Source organism: Diaphorina citri, unplaced genomic scaffold, assembly GCF_000475195.1.
Source record: "Diaphorina citri unplaced genomic scaffold, Diaci psyllid genome assembly version 1.1 scaffold347, whole genome shotgun sequence".
In the NCBI taxonomy this organism is placed as follows: Eukaryota; Metazoa; Arthropoda; class Insecta; order Hemiptera; family Psyllidae; genus Diaphorina; species Diaphorina citri.
The window spans coordinates 1-24,763 of NW_007377782.1; the positions used below are offsets into that span (position 1 = coordinate 1).

General features: G+C 37.3%; 1 protein-coding gene and 1 long non-coding RNA gene across 2 annotated transcripts; both read right to left on the reverse strand.

Annotated features, from left to right (window-relative positions):
- Window positions 1-7: 7 nt before the first annotated feature.
- Window positions 8-500, reverse strand: LOC113466857. The gene is made up of 2 exons (XR_003391129.1): window positions 406-500; window positions 8-328 (listed from the first exon to the last, which is right to left on the reverse strand). It is a non-coding gene; the product is annotated as an uncharacterized LOC113466857 (long non-coding RNA).
- A 4,586-nt stretch (window positions 501-5,086) lies between these two features.
- LOC113466856 (F-actin-uncapping protein LRRC16A-like) lies at window positions 5,087-9,385 on the reverse strand. Its single transcript, XM_026822617.1, has 4 exons — window positions 9,195-9,385; window positions 7,519-7,667; window positions 6,494-6,553; window positions 5,087-5,095 (listed from the first exon to the last, which is right to left on the reverse strand). Exons 1-4 carry the CDS (start codon window positions 9,229-9,231, stop codon window positions 5,087-5,089), a joined length of 255 nt encoding a protein of 84 aa, XP_026678418.1. The 5' UTR covers window positions 9,232-9,385.
- Between the last annotated feature and the right edge of the window lie 15,378 nt (window positions 9,386-24,763).

Consider the following 24,763-nt stretch of genomic DNA (forward strand, 5'->3'; position numbering starts at 1 on the left):
ATCCTGTCTTTCTTCTCTCTTCGATTTCGGGACGATAACACCTTGGCAGTTACAGTTCCCTCTATCAAACCTCTTGGAGAAAAAGAAAAAAAAAAATACAGTGGTCAGTTTCCCGACAGAAAAGTACACAGTAGAGACTAATGGAAAAAATAGTGGAATAAGGAAAGCATATCTTGTTCAGTAAAATATTGTTGTGGTTCTAACACTTGGTATTGTTCCTAACACTCGGTATTGTAAGCGGAAGGTCACGTAAAGGTAGAAACACACTACCATCACATCACGTCACGTCATTAAGTAATAATAGTGTGACTGCTCTGAACGAAATTACCTACAAAACATTATGGGAAAACTTTGACACGTCACGTCATCAAGTAATAATAGTGTGACTGCTCTGAACAAAATTACCTACAAAACATTATGGGAAAACTTTGAACTACATCTTTCTGACTCCCCGTAAGCTCACGTGACGTGATGGTAGTGTGTTTCTACCCTAACAATATTAAATATTTGGATTTTGATTCTAGCTCATCGGTAGAAAGAAAATTACCCATCACTAGATGCGCCTGTTCTTCTTGTGATTTATTGTATTAGTGGATGTGTCCAATTTCCCTATGTAGCAAATAGTACAAAAATACCTTTTCGGTTTACAATATAACTTTATGTGAGAAATTTTAAGGAATGTGTGACTATGGCTATACAGAATTATTCATCAACCTCTCATCAAACTTATCCAAGCAAAATGTTGATAGGCGGTCAAAGGATTGTTTAATCCCTCTCGAACGTTTTGGACCCAAGAGGTCTAAAGTTCACCAAAAGGTCTATGGTGTCAAATAGTAGAAATACCTTTTCTGTTGTTTAAGAAACAACTGAATTCTGAGTTTAAGTTTTCTCAGGCTTACAAAAGGACCAAAGAGGCTCTTCAGGATTACCGATAATTTGTTCCTTTGAAGCCTCTGCTCCTCCTTAGCATCTGGTACTCTGTGGCATTTGTGATCTCCAATCAACCTGACCCTCTAACCCTTCGGTGATTTAGAGGATAATCTTCAGAGTACTTGACTCTCTGGTACTCTGTGGCATTTGTGATCTCCAATCAACCTGACCCTCTAACCCTTCGGTGATTTAGAGGATAATCTTCAGAGTACTTGACGCAATCCTTTGATTAAAGATCGAAACGGTTGCGTTTTTAAATAAATTATAGATAAGAGGTGCCCATTATATCGAACAAGAGATATGAGAGGTTTTGTTGTGAAATCTTGCTGGTTAGCGTTTAAGATGTACGGTCTGTTTTACCAGAAGGTGTGGATGTTCTTTTTCTAAAGACATTACATATTCACTAGAAACATGTATTTGCAGACCTGATTTTTCTACCATATGGGATTGAGTTTTGATGTCAAGTTGTACAATATTTTAGCTTTTCAATTGCTTTATTCTGTAGGGTAGAAACTAACTCCAACTTTGACGGATACCTCTAACGAACCCGGAGCTTTTAAGGTGGATTTCCACCAACGCGACCTCTGTCGTGCGACAAAATCGCGCGACAATGTCGCGCGACGTCACCTGTTTAAAAAAAAATTGAGAAATACTTGTCATGGACGACATTTGAAAATAAAATCATTAAAAATACTCTGTGCAAAGCTGCTGCTTGTAGGTAGATGGATTTGATATTTTGATGCAGTGGAAGAATTATAGCCTGACTTGTATTGCAAATTACATGAGCTCCATAAACGTATATCTCATGGGGAGAATGAGAAAACGATGGTAAGTCATGTTGGTAACTTTTAGTTTTATTTCAGTTGATAGGCATAAAAATTGAGAAATACTTGTCATGGACGACATTTGAAAATAAAATCATTAAAAATACTCTGCGCAAAGCTGCTGCTTGTAGATGGATTTGATATTTTGATGCAGTGGAAGAATTATAGCCTGACTTGTATTGCAAATTACATGAACTCCATAAACGTATATCTCATGGGGAGAATGAGAAAACGATGGTAAGCCATGTTGGTAACTTTTAGTTTTATTTCAGTTGATAGGCATTGTAACATTTCAAAATAAACGAGTGAAGACATTCAACTGTCCACACAAGGCTAATTGTAATGAAGGTAAAATGTACATTGGAAAGAATCGTGATATATTTTTTGACCCTCTCCCAGGGTTGACTTCAAATCTCCTCTTGGCCAATCAGGTCTCTACAGAAACGACATGTAGGCTTGTACAGTGTACACCTCGTATAACATATATCTTATATTTGGCACTAGCACTACCAAATAAAGCTACTATGTGGTAGAGATAATTTTTATTATTTTAATCAAAATCTTCCACTGACTAGATCAAACATGTGAAAGAAAAATAAGCAGTGGGTGAAGACATTACTTGATGTTATCTTTTCATGTAGATTATTATTTGTTCTTCATTGACTTCAAATCTCCTCTTGGCCAATCAGGTCTCTACAGAAACGACATGTAGGCTTGTACACCTCGTATAACATATCTTATATTTGGCACTAGCACTACCAAATAAAGCTACTATGTGGTAGACTGGTAGAGGTAATTATTTTAATCAAAATCTTCCACTAGATCAAACATGTGAAAGAAAAATAAGCAGTGGGTGAAGACATTACTTGATGTTATCTTTTCATGTAGATTATTATTTGTTCTTCCTTAAGTCTTCTAGAAAAATATGAAATTCATATTTCTGGTACCAGCAAGAAGTTATGCAGGAGATCAATACGGGTTTGACCCCCGGGGCCAAGGCTAACTTCTGAGCCGCGGGTATGCCTCTCTGTTAGTCTGTACCCGCTATGAAATGTACATTTTGTGGCTACACAATGCTTCATTCCGGTACAAGGTATTTCTTTCTAACCATTATTGCTATTGTCAAAATCATATCAAAACTTTCAGCAGTTTCAGTATATTTAACTGCTCGAGGACTTTCATTTACTAAAAACAACCTTTTTATTTACTCCTTTAGAAAAATGAACTGATAGTCAATTCCCAGCATTTGATACCAACTTATTTACTCGTATAGTCTATCAAAACTTTCAGCAGTTTCAGCATATTTAACTGCTCGAGGACTTTCATTTATTAAAAACAACCTTTTTATTTACTCCTTTAGAAAAATGAACTGATAGTCAATTCCCAGCATTTGATACCAACTTATTTACTCGTATAGTAAATAAGTTGGTATCAACTTATTTACTCCTTTTCAGAACCCTCCCTTTCTTTTGTCTAACCTGGATCCATCTTGAAAAAGCAGACATAGGTGCTCGTAGGTATCACATCTTTCTCTGTGATACCTGAAAAGTCTTCAATCCTTTTCAGCTCGAGATGATCATTAACAGTCCAACAATCTCTCAATCTCATTAATTAAAGACAACCCGAACTCTGAAGTTAAAACGAGAGAAATAGTGGGTGGCCCAACGTCAAAAAAGCTGCATTTCGTCAGGAAAGCACCAAATTTGGCATGGACCTTCATTTGGACCATATAAAGGTAATTCTCCTTTTCAGAACCCTCCCTTTCTTTTGTCTAACCTGGATCCATCTTGAAAAGCAGACATAGGTGCTCGTATCACATCTTTCTCTGTGATACCTGAAAAGTCTTCAATCCTTTTCAACTCGAGATGATCGTTAACATAGAACCCTCCCTTTCTTTTGTCTAACCTGGATCCATCTTGAAAAAGCAGACATAGGTGCTCGTATCACATCTTTCTCTGTGATACCTGAAAAGTCTTCAATCCTTTTCAACTCGAGATGATCGTTAACAGTCCAACAATCTCTCAATCTCATTAATTAAAGACAACCCGAACTCTGAAGTTAAAACGAGAGAAAAGTAAAACATGGTCACTAATTAGACACTTTAACACTGGAACACAGTTCTAAAGATCACACCTCGACTGAGTTTTGTGTGAGTGATTCTCAACTTTTGAGGAGATAAGTGGCTAATAGTGGTCAAGACGCCTGGTAAACAGGTGGTCGTTGGTTCAATCCCAGCTGAGATATGGAAATTTGTCTACAGTATATTTCTGCTGGAATAAAAGAAATCTTTATACGGCACGACCGACCCACTGTCCGTAGTGTTAAAGCGCCTAAAAGGAGAAAAAGGAATTTTTTAATCTTTATTCGAGCAGTAGGTACCTGTAAAAATCAAAACTGTGATTACGTACAGCTTGAGAAACGCTGAATACATTAGAATCGTACAACGTACAATACAATACATGAGCAGTATAAGTTCGGATACATTTCGAAAAACTAACAAATAGAAAAAGATTTGAAAATCAGATCAGATTCAGAGATAAAATTTTAGATCTGGTAGTCATTAGTCTTACAATAGAACTCTTGGGCTGAATACATTAGAATCGTACAACGTACAATACAATACATGAGCAGTATAAGTTCGGATACATTTCGAAAAACCAACAAATAGAAAAAGATTTGAAAATCAGATCAGATTCAGAGATAAAATTTTAGATCTGGTAGTCATTAGTCTTACAATAGAACTCTTGTCTTTACATATCCAATGAATTTGGTGTGAGAACCAACGAGACCAAGTTTCTTTTTCAATAGCTGATATTTTCTACCTACACAAGATATCATAGTGGTGAACAAGCACATATCCAAATATCCATACAAGAAAAATAGACAGATCCACTAATTCCTACACAAGAAAAATGGGGTACCTTCTACCTTTCCTTCACGTACTTTCACTCTTCCACAGAAGAAAAAAAAATATTACTACACATATACCATAATCCTTAAACAAGAAAAATGGGTACCTAGATACAGATTTTTGCACGAGAAAAATAGAGACATCCACTAATTTCTGAAAATTAAAATAAATAATCTATCCACGATTTGAGAGGGAATCTACTTACTTTGTGTTATTGTATTTGTCAATTTTCAAACTTACTTGCACGTTCTAAAATTCGTACTTACAAGAACGGAAACTTGAAAAAGAATTTTATCGCCAGCCCAAAATCAGACACCAGATGACAACAGTCTGACGTCCTGATCAAATTCCAAGAACTCTGGATCTGTCAATTGTCAATAACCTTGTCATCGGGAACATGTCGGGTCATAAACTGATCGTTTTATTGCAGCTGCAAAAGTAAACGAGAATTAAGACCACTCATAAATTTCTTTAGGAAACTTAGACGAATTAGAAAAACTCGTGATATCCCTTCAAAAAACGTGTCTGGGGCAAAAAGTACACCAAGTTTTTTTCTGATCTACTCCGTGTTTACAGTCTCCCAGCCAGACTAAGCTGGTCTACTCCCTGTTTAAAGTGTTTTGAGAATATCTCGTTTCCGGTAACTTTTTTCTAATAACAATAAATTAGAAAGTTGTATGTCTTTTTATTTTCTACATTCCATACATTTACACTTTTTCTCTAGGATGTACCGTAATCCCGTACCGTAATGATTTTTCCAATATGGTGTTTAAAGTGCCCCAGCCAGACTAAGCTGGTCTACTCTCTGTTGAAAGTCCCCCAGCCAGACTAAGCTGGTCTACTCCCTGTTTTAAGTCCCCCAGACAGACTAAGCTGGTCTACTCCCTGTTTAAAGTCTCAAAGCCAGACTAAGCTGGTCTACTCCCTGTTTAAAGTCCCCCAGCCAGACTAAGCTGGTCTACTCCCTGTTTAAAGTCCCCAGCCAGACTAAGCTGGTCTACTCCCTGTTTAAAGTCCCCCAGCCAGACTAAGCTCTCCAAAAAAAAAGTGATTTTTAGCCCATGGACTAAGCTGGTCTACTCCCTGTTTAAAGTCCCCCAGCCAGACTAAGCTGGTCTACTCCCTGTTTAAAGTCCCCCAGCCAGACTAAGCTCTCCAAAAAAAAAGTGATTTTTAGCCCATGGACTAAGCTGGTCTACTCCCTGTTTTAAGTCCCACAGCCAGACTAAGCTGGTCTACTCCCTGTTTAAAGTCTCAAAGCCAGACTAAGCTGGTCTAGTTCCTGTTTAAAGTCTCAAAGCCAGACCAAGCTGGTCTACTCCCTGTTTAAAGTCCCCCAGCTAGACTAAGCTGGTCTACTCCCTGTTTCAAGTCCCCAGCCAGACTAAGCTGGTCTACTCCCTGTTTAAATTCTCAAAGCCAGACTAAGCTGGTCTACTCCCTGTTTTAAGTCCCCCAGCCCAACTTTTTTTTTATGTACCCTGTAGAAGTTACAATTTATTTTGTCTCCATAATATGCACTATGGACTAGTTCATTATTTTTATGATCCTGGTGAACTGTGGTTTCTGAAGAACTGAGTGACTCATGCTAAGGTATGCTATAGTACCATGAGTGAGAAGAAAAATATGCTGATAATTTAATGAGATGAATAATGAGTCATATTATAGGTAATCAAAAAGCTATCAAGACTAAAGGTCATGGTGTCAAAAATTAGAGTAACTTATCTAACAAAGGAAGCAAAAAAATTTTGTAAAAAAAAATAATAATAAATAAAAGGTAAAACAAATGTAGATACTTAGGTAAGTAGTAGGTCGGTAGGTTACTTACTTGATTCAATTTTTTACTTTCCACAGCCTGAATTTCTAGGTAATGAAAATGAAACTCAATCTGAAATAGAAGACATAGAAGAGATTTGTTAATTTGAGGCTAAAAGAGGCTATCTCTATTTAAACTTTGACTAGCCCTAAACTTTGACTCCATTTATCTCAAAATGCTCTTTTTGGACTTGGTCTGCTCTGGCTCTTAGCTATTCAAATAATATCTGGGCCAGAGATTTGTTAATTTGAGGCTAAAAGAGGCTAGCTCTATTTAAACTTTGACCAGCCCTAAACTTTGACTCCATTTATCTCAAAATGCTCTTTTTGGACTTGGTCTGCTCTGGCTCTTAGCTATTCAAATAATATCTGGGCTCTTTCCTATGGAAAAGTATTGTTCTTAAGGTACGTCAAAACATAGGCTGGCTGATATGATCTAGCGATGAGGAGAAACTATGTTATCGAGGCAGTGTGGACAGTTGGGTCAATGTTGATTGATGTTGATCAACCACCAGTTGACTATGTGTGGACACACTTTACATATATAATTGTGTAAGTTTTTAGCAAGCACTTGAACAAAGATTCCCCTGAGATAGAAAATGACACTCACTTTTGTTGGTACTCTAGAGGTCAGCACAAACAGTCTACATGGTGAAAATACGAGCACTTTGTTTTCAGTCTTAAATCCTTTTGCCTCCAGCTTGACGACATTTTTTAGAAGGATTTTCACACGCCTTGCCAGTAATGATTTGACACTTTCTGCAAAAGAACAATCAAAAGGATTAGAAATGTACCTACTTGATGGTTTTTTATTTTTGATGATTAAGGAATTGTAAAATACCAAATTGAGAGGTACCTACAAGGAAGAAAATCAGAATAATTCCATGGGAAGATGGGACCCTTCTAGGTTTTAAATTACCTTAATTTTAAAAGGTACCTACATATTTTTTTATTATTACTCCCCCCCCCCCCTTTAAGATAAAATTAGGTAGGTACCTATTAAGGTGGCGTTCCGATCCTACCTGAAATGACACTCACTTTTGTCGGTACTCTAGAGGTCAGCACAAACAGTCTACATGGTGAAAATACGAGCACTTTGTTTTCAGTCTTAAATCCTTTTGCCTCCAGCTTGACGACATTTTTTAGAAGGATTTTCACACGCCTTGCCAGTAATGATTTTACACTTTCTGCAAAAGGACAAACAAAAAGGATTAGACAATACTTACTACTTGATTGTTTTATTTTTAATAAAAAAAAAATGCTTAAGGAATTGTAAAATTACAATATGAGAGGTACGAGGACCCCAAAAAGTCCAGCACCCGTAAGATTAGAATAGACAGATTTTTTTTTTTTTTTTTTTTTTTTAAGAGCTCATTCCTAAAGGAAATTTAGCTATAAATTAAATAATCATGGTAAAAAATATTAATAAGAAGAGAAATGAAGTGGTGCTTTCTTAGCTTTTGATCAATAAGAACACACTACTGCTAGAGACCAGAGTATTAAAAACATTCCTTAATATAAACAAACAAAAGTATATAGTACAAATTCTTTAGTAACCTGCTACAGGATTTGGAGGGGGCATTATCACATCCACATCCACTCATGTCCAAAATTGGAACAGATAAATCTAACACTTAATAAATGTCTAGGTACTAAACAAATAACATGACTATTAACATTTCTGTATCAAACTACTTTAATTTCTACAACATAAAAATTAGAGATACACTAAATCTTCAAGATAGTTCAGTTGGGCTTGTAATAGACTGAAAGGGGTGGAGTAAGGATATCAAATTCTAGGAATATGAGTCACCCATGGCCAATTGAACTGATTCCTTGCAAATCTCTATCAAATTAGTCGGATAATTCATTTGTAAAATCCCTTGTTCCCTAAGAAAGTGATTAGTCAGTCCATTGATATCTTTATCTTGATAAGGTAGGTACCTACCTACATTGCTGAGGCCAGTGTTTTGTGTTTTGATTCATTAGCTTGTTTATTTTCAAGAGAAATTGGTTTGCAAATTTTAAGGTGTTTCCCGATCGCTGTTATCATAGTGTTTGTAAACTCGGTGTTTTTAAAACCCCTCAATTAATGGGAACATTCCTGGAGATTTTGCTGTCGAATTTAGATAATTTGCGTACGCTTTGATTATTTTAAAGTAAAAAAAACATCAAGGGAAAGCCTCTTTGGGCTGATTTTCAATGTTCCTTAAGAAAGTGATTAGTCAGTCCATTGATATCTTTATCTTGATAAGGTACATTGCTGAGGCCAGTGTTTTGTGTTTTGATTCATTAGCTTGTTGTTTATTTTCAAGAGAGATTGGTTTGCAAATTTAAGGTGTTTCCCGATAGCTGTTATCACAGCGTTTGTAAACTCGGTGTTTCTAAAACCCCTAAATTAATGGGAACATTCCTGGAGATTTCGCTGTCGAATTTAGATAATTTGCGTACGCTTTGATTATTTTAAAGTAAAAAAACATCAAGGGAAAGCCTCTTTGGGCTGATTTTCAAAACTTACCATTTAAATCTTTCGTCAGTTGAGATCTTGTAGACATTTTTGTTTGTAAACTCGGTGTTTTTAAAACCCCTAAATTAATGGGAACATTCCTGGAGATTTTGCTGTCGAATTTAGATAATTTGCGTACGCATTGATTGTTTTATAGTAAAAAAAAACATCAAGGGAAAGCCTCTTTGGGCTGATTTTCAAAACTTACCATTTAAATCTTTCGTCAGTTGAGATCTTGTAGACATTTTTTGGAATGTAGGTAAGTTGCTTTTTTAAAGAATCTTCATTTGGAATGTACTTCTGAGAACACTTTTAACTAGTTAAAAAAGAAATGAACTTTTCGGTGTTTAATACAATTTAATCTTATCTTCTCCATTTATGATTCATGTTCTGATGTTCTTTTTTCTGTTTTGCTATTTTTTGCAATCACAAAAATTTGCATTGTTTACATTTTTTTCCGGCGGCCATTTTGCAAATTTTTCACTACGAGCAGTGTTGCCAACTGAAAATTTCTCACACGAAAAAAAAGTTACCAAATCGCACTAGTCGCAAAAATCGCCCTGCCGACTTTCGAACCATCTGTGTAGTCTGTAGTAGTTGCATAATAGGTACCTACTTTACTAGTAGACATTTTATTTTATTCAATACTAAAAGACTATAGTAGTATCATGATGACTTTGCCAGCCTAGTTAGCTTGGAAGGTAGCACCCTGCCTTGTGAGCACTAGGTCGCGGGTTCGAATCCCGCCCGAGGCAATTTTTATTCTAAACAGATAGAACAGCCAGCCGTTCTCAGAACGGCTGGCTTTTTTCCATGTCTTCCTTCTCTCTTTGATTTTGGGAAGATAAGACCTTGGCACAGTTCCCTCTATTATCAATCCTTTTTTTTATCTCTCTCTTTATCTTTATGATTTCAGGACGAAAAGACCTCTGTAAATTACAGTTGCCTCTATCAAACCTCCCCTTTATTTTTAAATAAAAAACCAACTCTATTGAAATAAGGAAAGGCTAGCCTTCCTAGCTAGGAAGAAAAATAAATAAAAAGCCAATCTAAATATCTTTTAATGATAGGTATAATTTTATTTTCTTTATTCTATCATAATAATATAATATGCATCTCTGTAAAAGTTGACCTACCTAAATAAAATTTAGAACAAAATAATTTACGTGAAAATATTAGAAAAGAGACAAAAATAATAAAACTTAACTACACATTATTATTATTATTATTATTATTATTATTATTATTATTATTATTATTATTATTCCGATATTGTTCAGGACTTTATAGGCCATCTAACCGTATCCTTTTTTTTTTATCTCTGTTCAATATCTATAATGGTCATCCGAAATGACATTTCATATTTATATTTTATCGTTTTCCGTGTTTTTATATTTCCTTTTCTCTCTCTCTCTCTCTCTCTCTCTCTCTCTCTCTCTCTCTCTCTCTCTCTCTCTGTCGTGAAAAATCAGCCTTGTTTTCTTACAATTAGCTCTTGACTCTTGTATATAAAATTTCTTAAATTCTTATGAGGCTCATAAATTACTCCAGTCCACCCGCCTTGAAAATAGTCTGCTTCAAAAAAATAGGCTAACCCACTCTCTCTCTCTCCCTCTGTTGACCTCTGCTCTAATGAAAACTGAATGGAGCAGTGGTCGATTTTCCAGTCGCCAGCCTAGTTAGCTTGGTTCTATGAATTAATACCAACCTATTTTTTACTTTCTATTACCCTTACGTATAGGGAACCTATACAAGGTAATGAGAAAGTATTGCAATCGGTCCAATTTTTTATTTTAATAGGTTGGTAGTGCGTGTGCCTTGTAAGTGCTAGGCCGCGGGTTCGATTCCCGCCTGGGGAGGATTTTATCCTGAAAGGATAAGGTTCGTTCACGGAACGGCTGGCTTTCTCCTATCCTGTCTTTCTTCTCTCTTCGATTTCGGGACGATAACACCTTGGCAGTTACAGTTCCCTCTATCAAACCTCTTGGAAAAAAAGAAAAAAAAAAATACAGTGGTCAGTTTCCCGAAAGAAAAGTACACAGTAGAGACTAATGGAAAAAATAGTGGAATAAGGAAAGCATATCTTGTTCAGTAAAATATTGTTGTGGTTCTAACACTCGGTATTGTATGCGGAAGGTCACGTAAAGGTAGAAACACACTACCATCACATCACGTCACGTCATCAAGTAATAATAGTGTGACTGCTCTAAACGAAATTACCTACAAAACATTATGGGAAAACTTTGAACTATATCTTTCTGACTCCCCATAAGCTCACGTGACGTGATGTGATGATAGTGTGTTTCTACCTTAACAATATTAAATATTTGGATTTTGATTCTAAAAGAGATCGGAGGTATAGAGGTGTGTCCACACATGGTCGATGGCCGTCGATCGATGTAGAGGAGGAGAACTGTCGATAGCACTATCGATAACTATCGAACGCTATCGATAGTTGAGGCTTGACTATCGATAGTTTTCGATAGTTTTTTTTTCTGCACATTTTTCGTTTGTTTTGGTCGTTTTAGAAGTGAAAAGTGTCAAAAAAAATGTTAAAAAAATATATTTTGTAGAAAAAAAAAATGTTGAAATAAAACCCTGTGACCTAAATTAATACGAGTACAGTTAATAATTTTCTTTAAATTAGGTTAGGTTAGGTTAGGTCTTTTTGGGGGATAAGACCTTTAGAAACAAGGAAAATATGTAATAAAAAAAACTATCGTAAACTATCGAAAACTATCGATAGTTTTTTGAAAACTATCGATAACTATCGATGGCGCCGACTATCGATAGTTCTCCTCCTCTAGATCGATGGTCGACTGAACCGTCCACACTGCCTCGACAACACATAGATTCACCTCGTCGATCGACGGCCATCGACCATGTGTGGACACTGGACACAGTGTTAAGGGAACGCGAATTGCTCGGCAAACGGAAAAGAAAATATTTTGTTTCGTAACTTAAAATATAAATCACAGAATAAAATTGTTTTTTCTCGTAGATACCTATTTTAAAAAATACAAAGGAAAATTGTTTTGTTAATTTCAACCAAAGACGAAAAAATACAGTAATGTCAGTATAATAGGAGATGATTTACTTATTTATAAGAATAAAATCAATATAAAAACTATCAATTTATTCCCGAGACTACAAGCTCATGTTAAATCTCTGAGAAGTACTGAGAACGCTTGGAGAATACTTGGAGACCGTTCGAATACGGTTTTCAAATACGGAAAAATTGGAACCTGGGCCCCGTTTCATGAAACTTATAAGTCCTGTAATACAGGGAAATTGCCTCTATTAAAGCCAAATTTTAAAGATGGTCGTTTCACCGAAAGATATCAGTAAGAATTAATTTAAAAATGAACAGCCAGTCTTAGGAGTTGATTTTATAGGAACTTCGCGAAAGCCCGTATTATAGGACTTATTATACAGGACTTGTAATAAATGTTGTTCCATACTTTACTATAGGAAATACTTAGAATATAAGAATTTTTAGAAGTAGAATGTTTCGTGTTTCATAGATCTACTTATAGTTGCATGGATAAATACATGAGTCCGCACGTTTCTCTTTGTATTTACTTTAACCTGTATTTAAATAGCTACAATATTAAAACACGTTCCTGTAGATTCGGCACTGGGAATCATCTCAATATTGCTGTCTGAGTAATATGTATCACTATATCAAAGCAAACTCAAAAGAGATTTAAGACGTTACCGAGGTACTCGTAATTAAAATTTTATAGTCATCTAATAATCTGTCTCTATACTAATGGCTGTGCCTATTTCTATTGTGCAAAATTAGTGGATGTGCCTATTTTTCCTAAGCAGAAATTGGATGTTAATTTGGTGTGTTGATTTTTCTTTCTTTTCTTCTTTGAATGGATAATGTTCGTTCTCGGAACGGTTGACTTTTTCCTATCCTGTCTTCCTTCTCTCTTTGATTTCGGACGATAAGATCTTAGCAGTCACAGTTCCCTCTAATATCATGAAAAGAAAAATCATTTGAAACCTCAGCCCCGAGTCGTAACCTGAAGAAACAAGAGAGCTGAAAACGAGGAAAACACCAGACGAGAATTTTGCCACAATCCGCAATGATGTTCACCTCAGACCTGGAACACCTTAGCAAACACCATACTCCATCCTCTGGTCTCACGAGACTTGCACGCGAGGTGGCATTATTCATAAATCATAACACGAATACTTCAGGAGACACCTAAGTGAATTCAAGTGTGGAATCATGGGATATGTAATCGCATAGTATTAGGTAGACCTTCATAGATGGGTATCACTTTTCCTTGGGTATGAGTTGGGTATTAAATCAAAGTTAACGGAATAACGGGGAAATTTTGGAGGCGAACAGCATGCAATCTTTTGAAGTCTGATTTACCTAAATCTAAAACTGTGTCCACATCACATAGTCGACCGGCCGTCGAATGAAGTACCCACATAACAACCGCGACACCAAAGTCATGTATCTGATGATGATTTTGAAATTCAGATTTTGAGATTGAACAGAAGTCTGAAAGTTTGAATACGAACTTGTCTACTTCTCTTTAATAGATAGAGGGAAAATAACTTTTAACACTTCACAGGTATGTTTTAGATTTTACTCCCGTTTACATCCAAGAAAAACGTAGGTAGGTAGGTAGGTAGGTAGGTATGTGTCAGAGTTAAATTTTGATTAAGATGTTAGTCCATTGAATTTCTGACGTAACAACGTTAAAATCTGTCCAATAAACCTCATTATTACAGGGCCAAATTTAGCCCTATATCATTGGTCACTTTCAGGAGGCATGTGGTTACTGAATTCTACTACATTTTTGAGAAAAGGGAAGTTTTTTCTTTTCCCTGGAAGTCTCTTGTAGGAGGAATTTTTTTGGCAGTCATTTGGACCTAAAGCATTTCATAATGTCAACTGTCTTCTGGAGTAGCAAATTCTAAAGTTCAGCAAAAAAACAGTCATCGTTATTTCAGCAAAAGACAGAAAAAAAGAACAACAGAGCCCATTTATTACTATCTAAAAGAGTTAGATATTTATGATTTTCGCTCAAAACAATTGTGAAAGTTTTGCAAGGCCATCTTATGTTAATCTACACAGGGAGTTATAGGACTGTGGCCGTGGCTATGAAAATTTATGAATGAGGATGCCCTAATAGGCGGTACAGGGGAGGGCCATCGTATATTAATGTACACAGGGAGTTATAGGACTGTGGCCGTGGCTATGAAAATTTATGAATGAGGATGCCCTAATAGGCGGTACAGGGGAGACTGCACGATCTGAGAGAGAGGGAGAAGAGGGGGGGGATTCACAGCTTCTCACCTATCATTTCCATGCTTATCAGGGAGGATTTTAGGAAGGGAGGAGGGGTCGAAACGTTCAAAGGTCCCAATTATTGATAAAAGTGAAAAATATCCTACCAAACACTTCTTTTAAAGGCAGTTTATGAGCTTGTGCAATAATTACACCGAGTGCAAGCTCTCCTGATGCATGGGATAGTTTTCTGTTGAATTCCGTTCATTACGCAAACCAATATCACGCTCAATATATCTGTACATAATAACATGCTTTTGTTTAGTTAATCCTCGCCGCTTTGAACCCCTTCGATCCCGTTCAAATCAGCCAAGCTACTAGTTAAACCGTTCATCATACTATTCACAGTAGGACGGGTAGTATAATAGTATTACTCGTACATTACTCAGTACAAGTATATCGGACTATTACGTCAGTAAGTTGGACCTATTATTCTTTTGAAGTCCTTTGGAAATTGAAAAGGCTTGTAATGAAGTCCACAGTGTACCTAATTTACCCATTTCGAAATGTTCTTTGTTTCGAAATGTTGGATATCTACTGGAAAATTCTTTGCCTAATATCAGTGGATGTGCCTATTCTTCCTGTGTAAAAATATTGTATTAGTGGATGTGCCTAATTTTCCTGTGTAGAAAATAAAAAAAATATTCTTTTCTTGGTATTGAGGTGAAGAAATCAGTGAATTCTGAGTTAATTTTTTTTAGGTTCACAAGAGAACTTGAGTGATTTTTTTTTTAAGAAATGTGCACCATACCAATGCACCTATACCGAATTTCCAGCAACCTCTCATCAATTTTCTCCAAACAAAATATTGATAGACGATCCTTTGAGTTCTCCTCAAACAGAAGTTTCTTCTCAAAGGATTGTTTAACCTCTCCCGAACTTTCGCCAAACTTGGACCCAAGAGGTCTAAAGTCCACCGCTGAATCCATCTCAAAATGGATCCATATTGTATAAATATAAGTAGTTAATGTATGTATTAGCGTATTAATACTGTTTCAAAGCTTTTTATGTGCTCGTTGCGGTTATTAATTTTATTTGTATTTATGTTCGTTGGTGATTTATGAGCCGAACGTAAAGTACATTATACGAGCCATCCACTATCCTGGCTTGCTGAGGAACACAACAATTTGTAATAACTTACCAGCAGGACAACAAAAAATAGACACCGAAATACCTCGAGAGTTTGAGATCTGACTTACCAAGCGAACGGTGAGTTTTGATATTGATAACGGTGATAGAAAGCCATTTTGTGGAATGCCCGATCTAATTAGGTATTTTCATTTGACACCAGCAGCTTGAACAAAAATAAAAGACAAAAGCATTATAGCTACTTACAACCATGCATGTAGGTACAAGCCATTCAATTTTCTAACTTTTTTAGAGATGCGTAGGTGGATCGGGATATTAGGTATTTATTATCTAATGGGCCTAAAATATAAGAATCTTTTTAAAAATTATTCACTTTGGGAAAAATACCGATGGGTTCGAAAATGTTTTGGTATTTCAAAAGTACCGCCTGGCTTACCCACGTGCCTCTTGTGACATATTGACTATTATTAATAAGAGAGATTATCTCCTACCATTAGCCATTAGGGTAATAGGTTTGGGTCCCCTCACACCAGTTGTCCCATTAGGTTGCATTATAGCTACTTACAACCATGCATGTAGGTACACTGGTACAAGCAATTCAATTTTCTAACTTTTTTAGAGATTCGTAGGTGGATCGGGATAGGTATTTATTATCTAATGGGCCTAAAATATAAGAATCTTTTTTAAAAATTATTCACTTTGGGAAAAATACCGATGGGTTCGAAAATGTTTAGGTACTTCAAAAGTACCGCCTCGCTTACCCACGTGCCTCTTGTGACATATCGACTATTATTAATAAGAGAGATTATCTCCTACCATTAGCCATTAGGGTAATAGGTTTGGGTCCCCTCACACCAGTTGTCCCATTAGGTCGTGATTTAATAGTCGAATGTGAGACTGCGGGGTGACTGGAAACGCTACCTCACGCATAACAAATTTTCAGCCTACTCATTTATACATTTACATGGATTTACCAAGAAAAAGGTAAAGATTCAGGATTGAATGGTAGAGATTGTCCTAGGCAGTAATTTCGCCCTTTGTTTTTAATTTCTTAAAATTTTGTACCGATATTTCATTTTAACCAATAGATAGAGCCTAAATGAATGAAAAATAATATTTTTTTTGTTGTAGGCATACCTCCTCCTCCTCCTCCTCCTCCTCCTCCTCCTCCTCCTCCCTCCTCCTCCTCCTCCTCCTCCTTCTCCTCCTCCTACCTACCTACATAACTAGCTAGAAAGAAATTTTTCAAAACGAATGATGTTTCAAACGTGTACCCGAATCGAACCCACGTCCTTTTGCTTACCAGACAAGCACTTGTTGAATTATTTTGCCATACCAAGACAGCTGTTAGGTGTTTTCAGCTCTTTTCATTACGAGTATTTTCTCTTCTCGATTATTTTTAATTCTCGTAATTGTAATTTCACCTCGAGTTGGGCATTTGTGAAATGCCATTCCTTGCTTGTCCCACTGATCCCTAGTACCTTTTCATGTTGAGGATCGAAAGAGTTACCCAAGGTAAGCTCCGAGTTCCCACTGAATTGTGAAAGTATTCGACTGGCCGACCACGCCCCCTTATTGTTCACTATGGACTTTTATAATATTTTTTACGTTTCATCATTATTATACTCCGGTCTAGAAGTAATAATGATAATAACTGAAAAGTATAAAAATAATAATTGCTGGTGCTAGGGATGATTAAATTGAACAAGTAAAAACTATGGAGCTCAGTGCTGGAGGATGACAAGGGGGTCGGGGAGCTGTGAGTTCCCCTGGCCATTAGTTCAGTTTGGCCATTAGGTCCCCAGGCCATGGCCATTAGGCCATCAAAATTTCCTACAGATGATTTTAATTCAAAGGAATAAATTTTGTATAAAGTTATTTGTTGGTACACCCACTTGGAATTATCTTTACAAAGTTTATAGCCAGTGAAGAAGGACGAGGACTAAGAAACTGATGAGCACTTTGGGAGCATAATATCTGCCCGCTGCGGCAGAACATGCCAGGGACACTCCCGCGGCATCAGAGTTGTGGCAAAACCATTCGTTGAAAATTAACGTTTTATATCTGGTTGAAGTTCGCAAATACTGAACACATGTTCGTACTGTGCGAAAATTTGTGACAATGCTGCTTCAGCATTAATACAACAAAGAAATTGCGTAAAATGTACTCGAAGTAAAAGTTCCAGAGATCCACAGAAAAATTACCATGCAGGGACTATAAGTTTCATTTGGTAAAATTGTCAATCTACAAACTATCTGAGTAATAGTTGCATGGATAAATACATGGAGTCTGCACGTTTCTCTTTGTATTTACTTTAACCTGTATTTAAATAGCTACAATTAAAACACGTTCCTGTAGATTCGGCACTGGGAATCATCTCAATATTGCTGTCTGAGTAATATGTATCACTATATCAAAGCAAACTCCGTATTAGGTAGACCTTCATAGATGGGTATCACTTTTCCTTGGGTATTAGATGAGTATGAAATCAAAGATGACGGGGAAATTTGGAGGCGAACAGCATGCAATCTTTTGAAGTCTGATTTACCTAAATCTAAAACTGTGTCCACATCCGTATTAGGTAGACCTTCATAGATGGGTATCACTTTTTCTTGGGTATGAGTTGGGTATTAAATCAAAGTTAACGGGGAAATTTGGAGGCGAACAGCATGCAATCTTTTGAAGTCTGATTTACCTAAATCTAAAACTGTGTCCACATCACATAGTCGACCGGCCGTCGATCGATGTCGACTTGTCGACTGAACCGTCCACACTCCCTTCACAAAAGATTCACGGCCGGTCGAGTTTGTTTGGACACCTTATAAGGTCAAAGAGGCATAAGATCTTGAACTAGCATTTCTTTCCTGTTTCTCACCCCTTGTTGTGCCTAGTTGGCAGAATTATTGTGCCTAGTTGGCAGAAAAACCTGCCTCGGTGGTGTAGTGGTCAAGGCGCTCGCCTGGTAAACAGGAGGGCGTGGGTTCAATCCCAGCCGACTGGCGGGGAAAGATAAATCAGAAATAAGTCATAACATTATTGGGATCAGCGGGCGCAAATGAGTTAACAGAAGTAATAAAAAGTCCATGCAAAAAATAATTTGTGTAGATAATATTTGTGTCCATTCTAATCATAAGCAAGAGGTTACTAGAACTATCAAAATGACACGTTGTGGTAATTTTCTTTACCAGGTAGCAGGTAGGTACCTAGATGATACCATCAAAGATAATTTCATTGCGTTCTGGGGAAAGTTGTCTTCATATCACTCAAAGTAACGTCTAGTGACTAGTGACTTACATACTCTTATTATCACTGTACCACTGTCTGATTGATTTTGGAACTTTCAGTACCTAACCATAATTTCATGAAGTCAATGTCTGGGACCACGGAGGTTGAAACATAAATTTCTCACTAAAGGTATTTTACACGCAGCTTCTTTTAGTTATTTCTTTCTGATGGGTTTCATGCCCACACTTATCTGAGCTTCTAGGGGAACCGTCCACACTCCCTTCACAAAAGATTCACGGCCGGTCGAGTTTGTTTGGACATCTTATAAGGTCAAAGAGGCATAAGATCTTGAACTAGCATTTCTTTCCTGTTTCTCACCCCTTGTTGTGCCTAGTTGGCAGAATTATTGTGCCTAGTTGGCAGAAAAACCTGCCTCGGTGGTGTAGTGGTCAAGGCGCTCGCCTGGTAAACAGGAGGGCGTGGGTTCAATCCCAGCCGAGGTATGGAATACCTACCTCGGTGGTGTAGTGGTCAAGGCGCTACCTACCTCGGTGGTGTAGTGGTCAAGGCGCTACCTACCTCGGTGGTGTAGTGGTCAAGGCGCTACCTACCTCGGTGGTGTAGTGGTCAAGGCGCTACCTACCTCGGTGGTGTAGTGGTCAAGGCGCTACCTACCTCGGTGGTGTAGTGGTCAAGGCGCTACCTACCTCGGTGGTGTAGTGGTCAAGGCGCTACCTACCTCGGTGGTGTAGTGGTCAAGGCGCTACCTACCTCGGTGGTGTAGTGGTCAAGGCGCTACCTACCTCGGTGGTGTAGTGGTCAAGGCGCTACCTACCTCGGTGGTGTAGTGGTCAAGGCGCTCTAATGTATTATAAAGGTACTTGGCTACCTAGGTAGGTTCCTACGTTTGATTTTGCGTTCCTCCTCTAAGAACCTTTTTTTCTGTAGAGGCATCTGTTTTTCATTGCCAGTTGCTAATTGAAGTGATGTCCACTCGGTCACAGTGTCACAGAGGTTGTTTTAGTATGAAAAAAGATTCTACTGAGAGGTCTACTGACTGGTAATGTTTCACGTACCATCTCTAAAGTAGGTAATACAAGTACATAGCTAGTTTTTAGATCACCCTGTCCTTTACTTTGGACATTGTCTGTACCTTCACGGTAAGTAAAGTTCTGGAGTCATTAATTTCAAGTAATGCTTCGAAGCCATTTCATGAGAAGTTTTCTGTTCAAGCAGAGTTCCTTCAAACTTTTATTTCAGCATAAATTATTTGCTGCATTTTCTCGAGCTGGAACGTTACAAACTCGTGGATTTCTGCAAAAAGACAGACTCGGGTGTAAATTAGTTATGCAGGAATAAAACTGAAGCTTACCTGAAAATAATTAACGATTTTAATTAATGAACAAAAACCCAATCAGACCCTTTCGCTTCCTGAGCTCCCGATTTGAAAAATGGAAAATTTCATATTGGGCTACCATGGATTTATTTGATACAACCACTCTAGGTAGGTACCTATATTTAATATTGAGGTTTAGGGGGAGGGAGACAGCTTTAAAAGTTGGGTTTTAAATGTTAACTGTATTTTTTGTCTTATCTGAGAAAACAATGAAAACATCTGAGAAAAGAAACCATTTTCTCTCATATCGGATTTTCGAATCCTTGTTTCTTTCTTTATCCTGCACCTACACAAACTTCGATAAAACTCCGAGATTTTTATTTGAAAAGCCGACACCACGCTTCTTAATTCCTTAAATTTAGGTACCTAACTACGATTTCGGACATCATGGGCCATCTGAAAAGAAGTATCAATGAAGTCACAGAAGCAAAACACTAGTAAGGAAAGGTCAGTCTGGTAGTTGCCTGATGACTGATAAGCCCTCGCCAGTGTCGTGATCCCGTGCTTTGAGTTTTCAGCATGACGTGAGACCCACATAACAACCGCGACACCAAAGTCATGTATCTGATGATGATTTTGAGATTGAACAGAAGTCTGAAAGTTTGAATACGAACTTGTCTACTTCTCTTTAATAGATATTAGAGGGAAAATAACTTTTAAAACTTCACAGGTATGTTTTAGATTTTACTCCCGTTTACATCCAAGAAAAACGTAGGTAGGTAGGTAGGTAGCTAGGTAGGTACTAGGTAGGTAGGTATTTATCAGAGTTAAATTTTGATTCAGATGTTAGTCCATTGAATTTCTGACGTAACAACGTTAAAACCTGTCCAATGAACCTCATTATTACAGGGCCAAATTTAGCCCTATATCATTGGTCACTTGTAGGAGGCATGTGGTTACTGAATTCTACTACATTTTTGAGAAAAGGGAAGTTTTTTCTTTTCCCCGGAAGTCTCTTGTAGGAGGAGTTTTTTGGCAGTCATTTGGACCTAATATTTCGCTATAGGACCCAAGCCAAACGTCTATATAAAACAGTAAGGTTCTTTTTTATTACCACCCTATCTCCGGCCCTACAACATTCCCAACCCACGGTCTAGTGGGCTCTCTAATTTGGAAATAATGGGGTCTTTTGATAATACTTGAAGGGGGTCTACACTGTGATAGAAAGGTCAGTCTGGTAGTTGCCTGATGACTGATAAGCCCTCGCCAGTGTCGTGATCCCGTGCTTTGAGTTTTCAGCATGACGTGAGACTCAATCCCAAGACCTTGGTCTCCTGAGAACTTTCATGAAATATGCTGACAGAGAAAAATCCTGACCGCTATGTAAACCAGCATTTTGACCTTATGCTGTTTCAGTTTGATTTATGATTCTGAGACGAAGTTTTACCGTTTTCAGATTTACCCACCTAAACGAAGTTTTACCGAATGATTTTCTTGTTCACTGTAAAAACTCAAGACAAACATGTTAAATAACGATTGAATAGAGCATGACTTTAAGGCCAGCGACCAGCGACTCACTATGTTAGGAATGTCAGGTCTATTTGGTGAGCACTCACACTACCAGGCAGACCTGACAGGTACGGCTTAAAAGGTCCGCCTGTCAAGTCTACCTGATACCTAATGAGCACACACACACACTATTACCTAAACGAAGTTTTACCGAATGATTTTCTTGTTCACTGTAAAAACTCAAGACAAAAATGTTAGGTAAATAACGATTGAATAGAGCATGAATAGGCCAGCGACTCACTGTGTCAGGTCTACCTGGTGAGCACACACACTACCAGGCAGACCTGACAGGTACGGCTTAAAAGGTCCGCCTGTCAAGTCTACCTGATACAATAACAATTGAATAGAGCATGACTTTAAGGCCAGCGACTCACTATGTCAGGAATGTCAGGTCTACCTGGTGAGCACACACACTACCAGGCAGACCTGACAGGTACGGCTTAAAAGGTCCGCCTGTCAAGTCTACCTGATCAATCTGTATGATAATATGGTTGAGATTTCAGGAATCATAATAAGATGCTCGAAATACTTTAGTAAATGAAGTCGTTGAAAGACATTTGTACCATCACAAAGAATAATTCAGGTCTTACTAACATAAAAGCACCTACATAAGGTGAGACAATAACACGTATGTTGTTCAACGATCATACTGAAACGTCTCAACTCCTACAAGATATAAAACATTTCTTTATTATCTCGGCAATGGTTTGTTTGTTTGTTTGTTTGTAATGATTTTGTATTTTTCTTTTTGGTCCTCAGATCACGTGGTGGACACTGAAACGTCTCAACTCCTACAAGATATAAAACATCTCTTTATTATCTCGGCAATGGTTTGTTTGTTTGTTTGTTTGTTTGTTTGTAATGATTTTGTATTTTTCTTTTTGGTCCTCAGATCACGTGGTGGACTTCCGGTTATTATAAGAACTTAACTTAAAAGCACCTACATAGGTGAGACTATAACACGTATGTTGTTCAACGATCATTCTGAAACGTCTCAACTCCTACAAGATATAAAACATCTCTTTATTATCTCGGCAATTGTTTGTTTGTTTGTTTGTTTGTTTGTTTGTAATGATTTTGTATTTTTCTTTTTGGTTCTCAGATCACGTGGTGGACTTCCGGTTATTATAAGAACTTGATCAAGCTTCACAACAGCTCTGGAGATTTTCTCGCTGTAAGTTGAAGTCATCTTCAACTTCTAACCAGAAGAAGATCTTCATGTGTTCTCCTAGAACAAACAGATTCAAGTTACTTCCCCTCCTCTTGGGATGTTCAAAGTTCTTGAGTTTTTGATCTTGCTTGCTAGTCAGGAAAGTACAAAATACCTAGGTACTCGTAGATATAAATGCCAAGCATATCAGCTGAATTTTGTTTTGTTTTAATTTCGGCTGATCTAGATTTTGTTCCTAAATGTTTTCCTACTGGCTTAATTATTTTAGGTAGGTAATAATTAGGAAAAAAAGTAGACATAAAATTTAGCTGTCAAATCAGCAGATTCCTTGGATAAACAATAATAACGCTAACGGATTTTAGCAACTGAAAAAGGGATACCTAAATAAGTTCTCTTCACTTTGACCAACACATAACTAAACAAGTAATTATGAACGCTTTCCAACCCCACCTCGGTCTTGGGCTCGTGGGTCACGGGGAAGTCTTTTGAACGCTACCTGACCCAAACTCAAACATAAATAACTCCAACACAACCTCATACGGCATACTCAGAGGTAACTTTATTACCATTGTTTTCATATTCAAGGTAGCACGTATCTCCAAAAGTTGCGGGTGTACGTACACCAGCTAATGCCCCCGGACCTGTAACTATAAGTAGTGGTACGTGAACCAAAGTACCTATATCGGATTTTCGAATCCTTATTTCTTATTTCTTTCTTTATCCTGCTTGTACACAAACTTCGATAAAACTCCGAGATTTTTATTTGAAAAGCCGACACCACGCTTCTTGATTCCTTAAATTTAGGTACCTAACTACAATTTCGGACATCATGGGCCATCTGAAAAGATCCACATAACAACCGCGACACCAAAGTCATGTATCTGATGGTGATTTTGAAATTCAGATTTTGAGATTGAACAGAAGTCTGAAAGTTTGAATACGAACTTGTCTACTTCTCTTTAATAGGTAGATAGAGGGAAAATAACTTTTAAAACTTCACAGCTATATTTTACATCCAAGAAAAACGTAGGTAGGTAAGTATGTGTCAGAGGTAGGTAGGTAGGTATGTGTCAGAGTTAAATTTTGATTAAGATGTTAGTCTATTGAATTTCTGACGTAACAACGTTAAAATCTGTCCAATAAACCTCATTATTACAGGGCCAAAGTTAGCCCTATATCATTGGTCACTTGTGGGAGGCATGTAGTTACTCAATTCTACTACATTTTTGAGAAAAGGGAAGTTTTTTTTCTTTTCCCCGGAAGTCTCTTGTAGGAGGACTTTTTTTGGCAGTCATTTGGACCTAACATTTCATTATAGGACCTAAGCCAACCGTCCAAATAAAACAGGAAGGTTCTTTTCTATCACCACCCCTCATCTTAAAACTATCTCCGGCCCTAAAACATTCCCAACCCACGGTCTAGTGGGCTCTCTAATTTGGAAATAATAGGGTCTTTTGATAATACTTGAAGGGGGTCTACACTGTGATTTCAACGAGAGAAAACCCCGATTTGTCTAAATTTTATCTCTTTATTATAAAAATTCATTTTTTGCTGACGTCATTTTTGATCTCATTATTATAGAATTAGGTGGATACCTACCGGTCTATTGGATGTTATCGTCTTCATTTATAGATTTTTTATGAATTTCTCTGAATGCTTGAGCTTCCATTGAATTCTTCCTATTGTTCCTAATAACAACGGAAATACCAATGTCCCTGTGAAGGTCATGCTTTTGGAGAGGTTTCTTTTCCTTCTTTCAAAACTACGAGTTTCATTGGAGACCACTGTTGGCAGAAACCACATTTCTGAGTCTTGTCTTCTGTCTGTGTTCCTTAAAATTTCCACAAGAGAGCCCGCTTCATTTGTGACGAGCATTTATGATTAACACAGTTAAAATTCCTTTTTTTTTTACTTTTTCTTCGTACGAGTACGATATGAATCAAAATGGACAAGATTATAGTTGAAACTTGGGCCATGATGGAATACTGTAATATTTTTTTTATCCAAATTTCCCTGGCACCACCAAAGCATTACTTCAGGGTAATACTGTGAGCCATTTCAACGTTTCTCCCT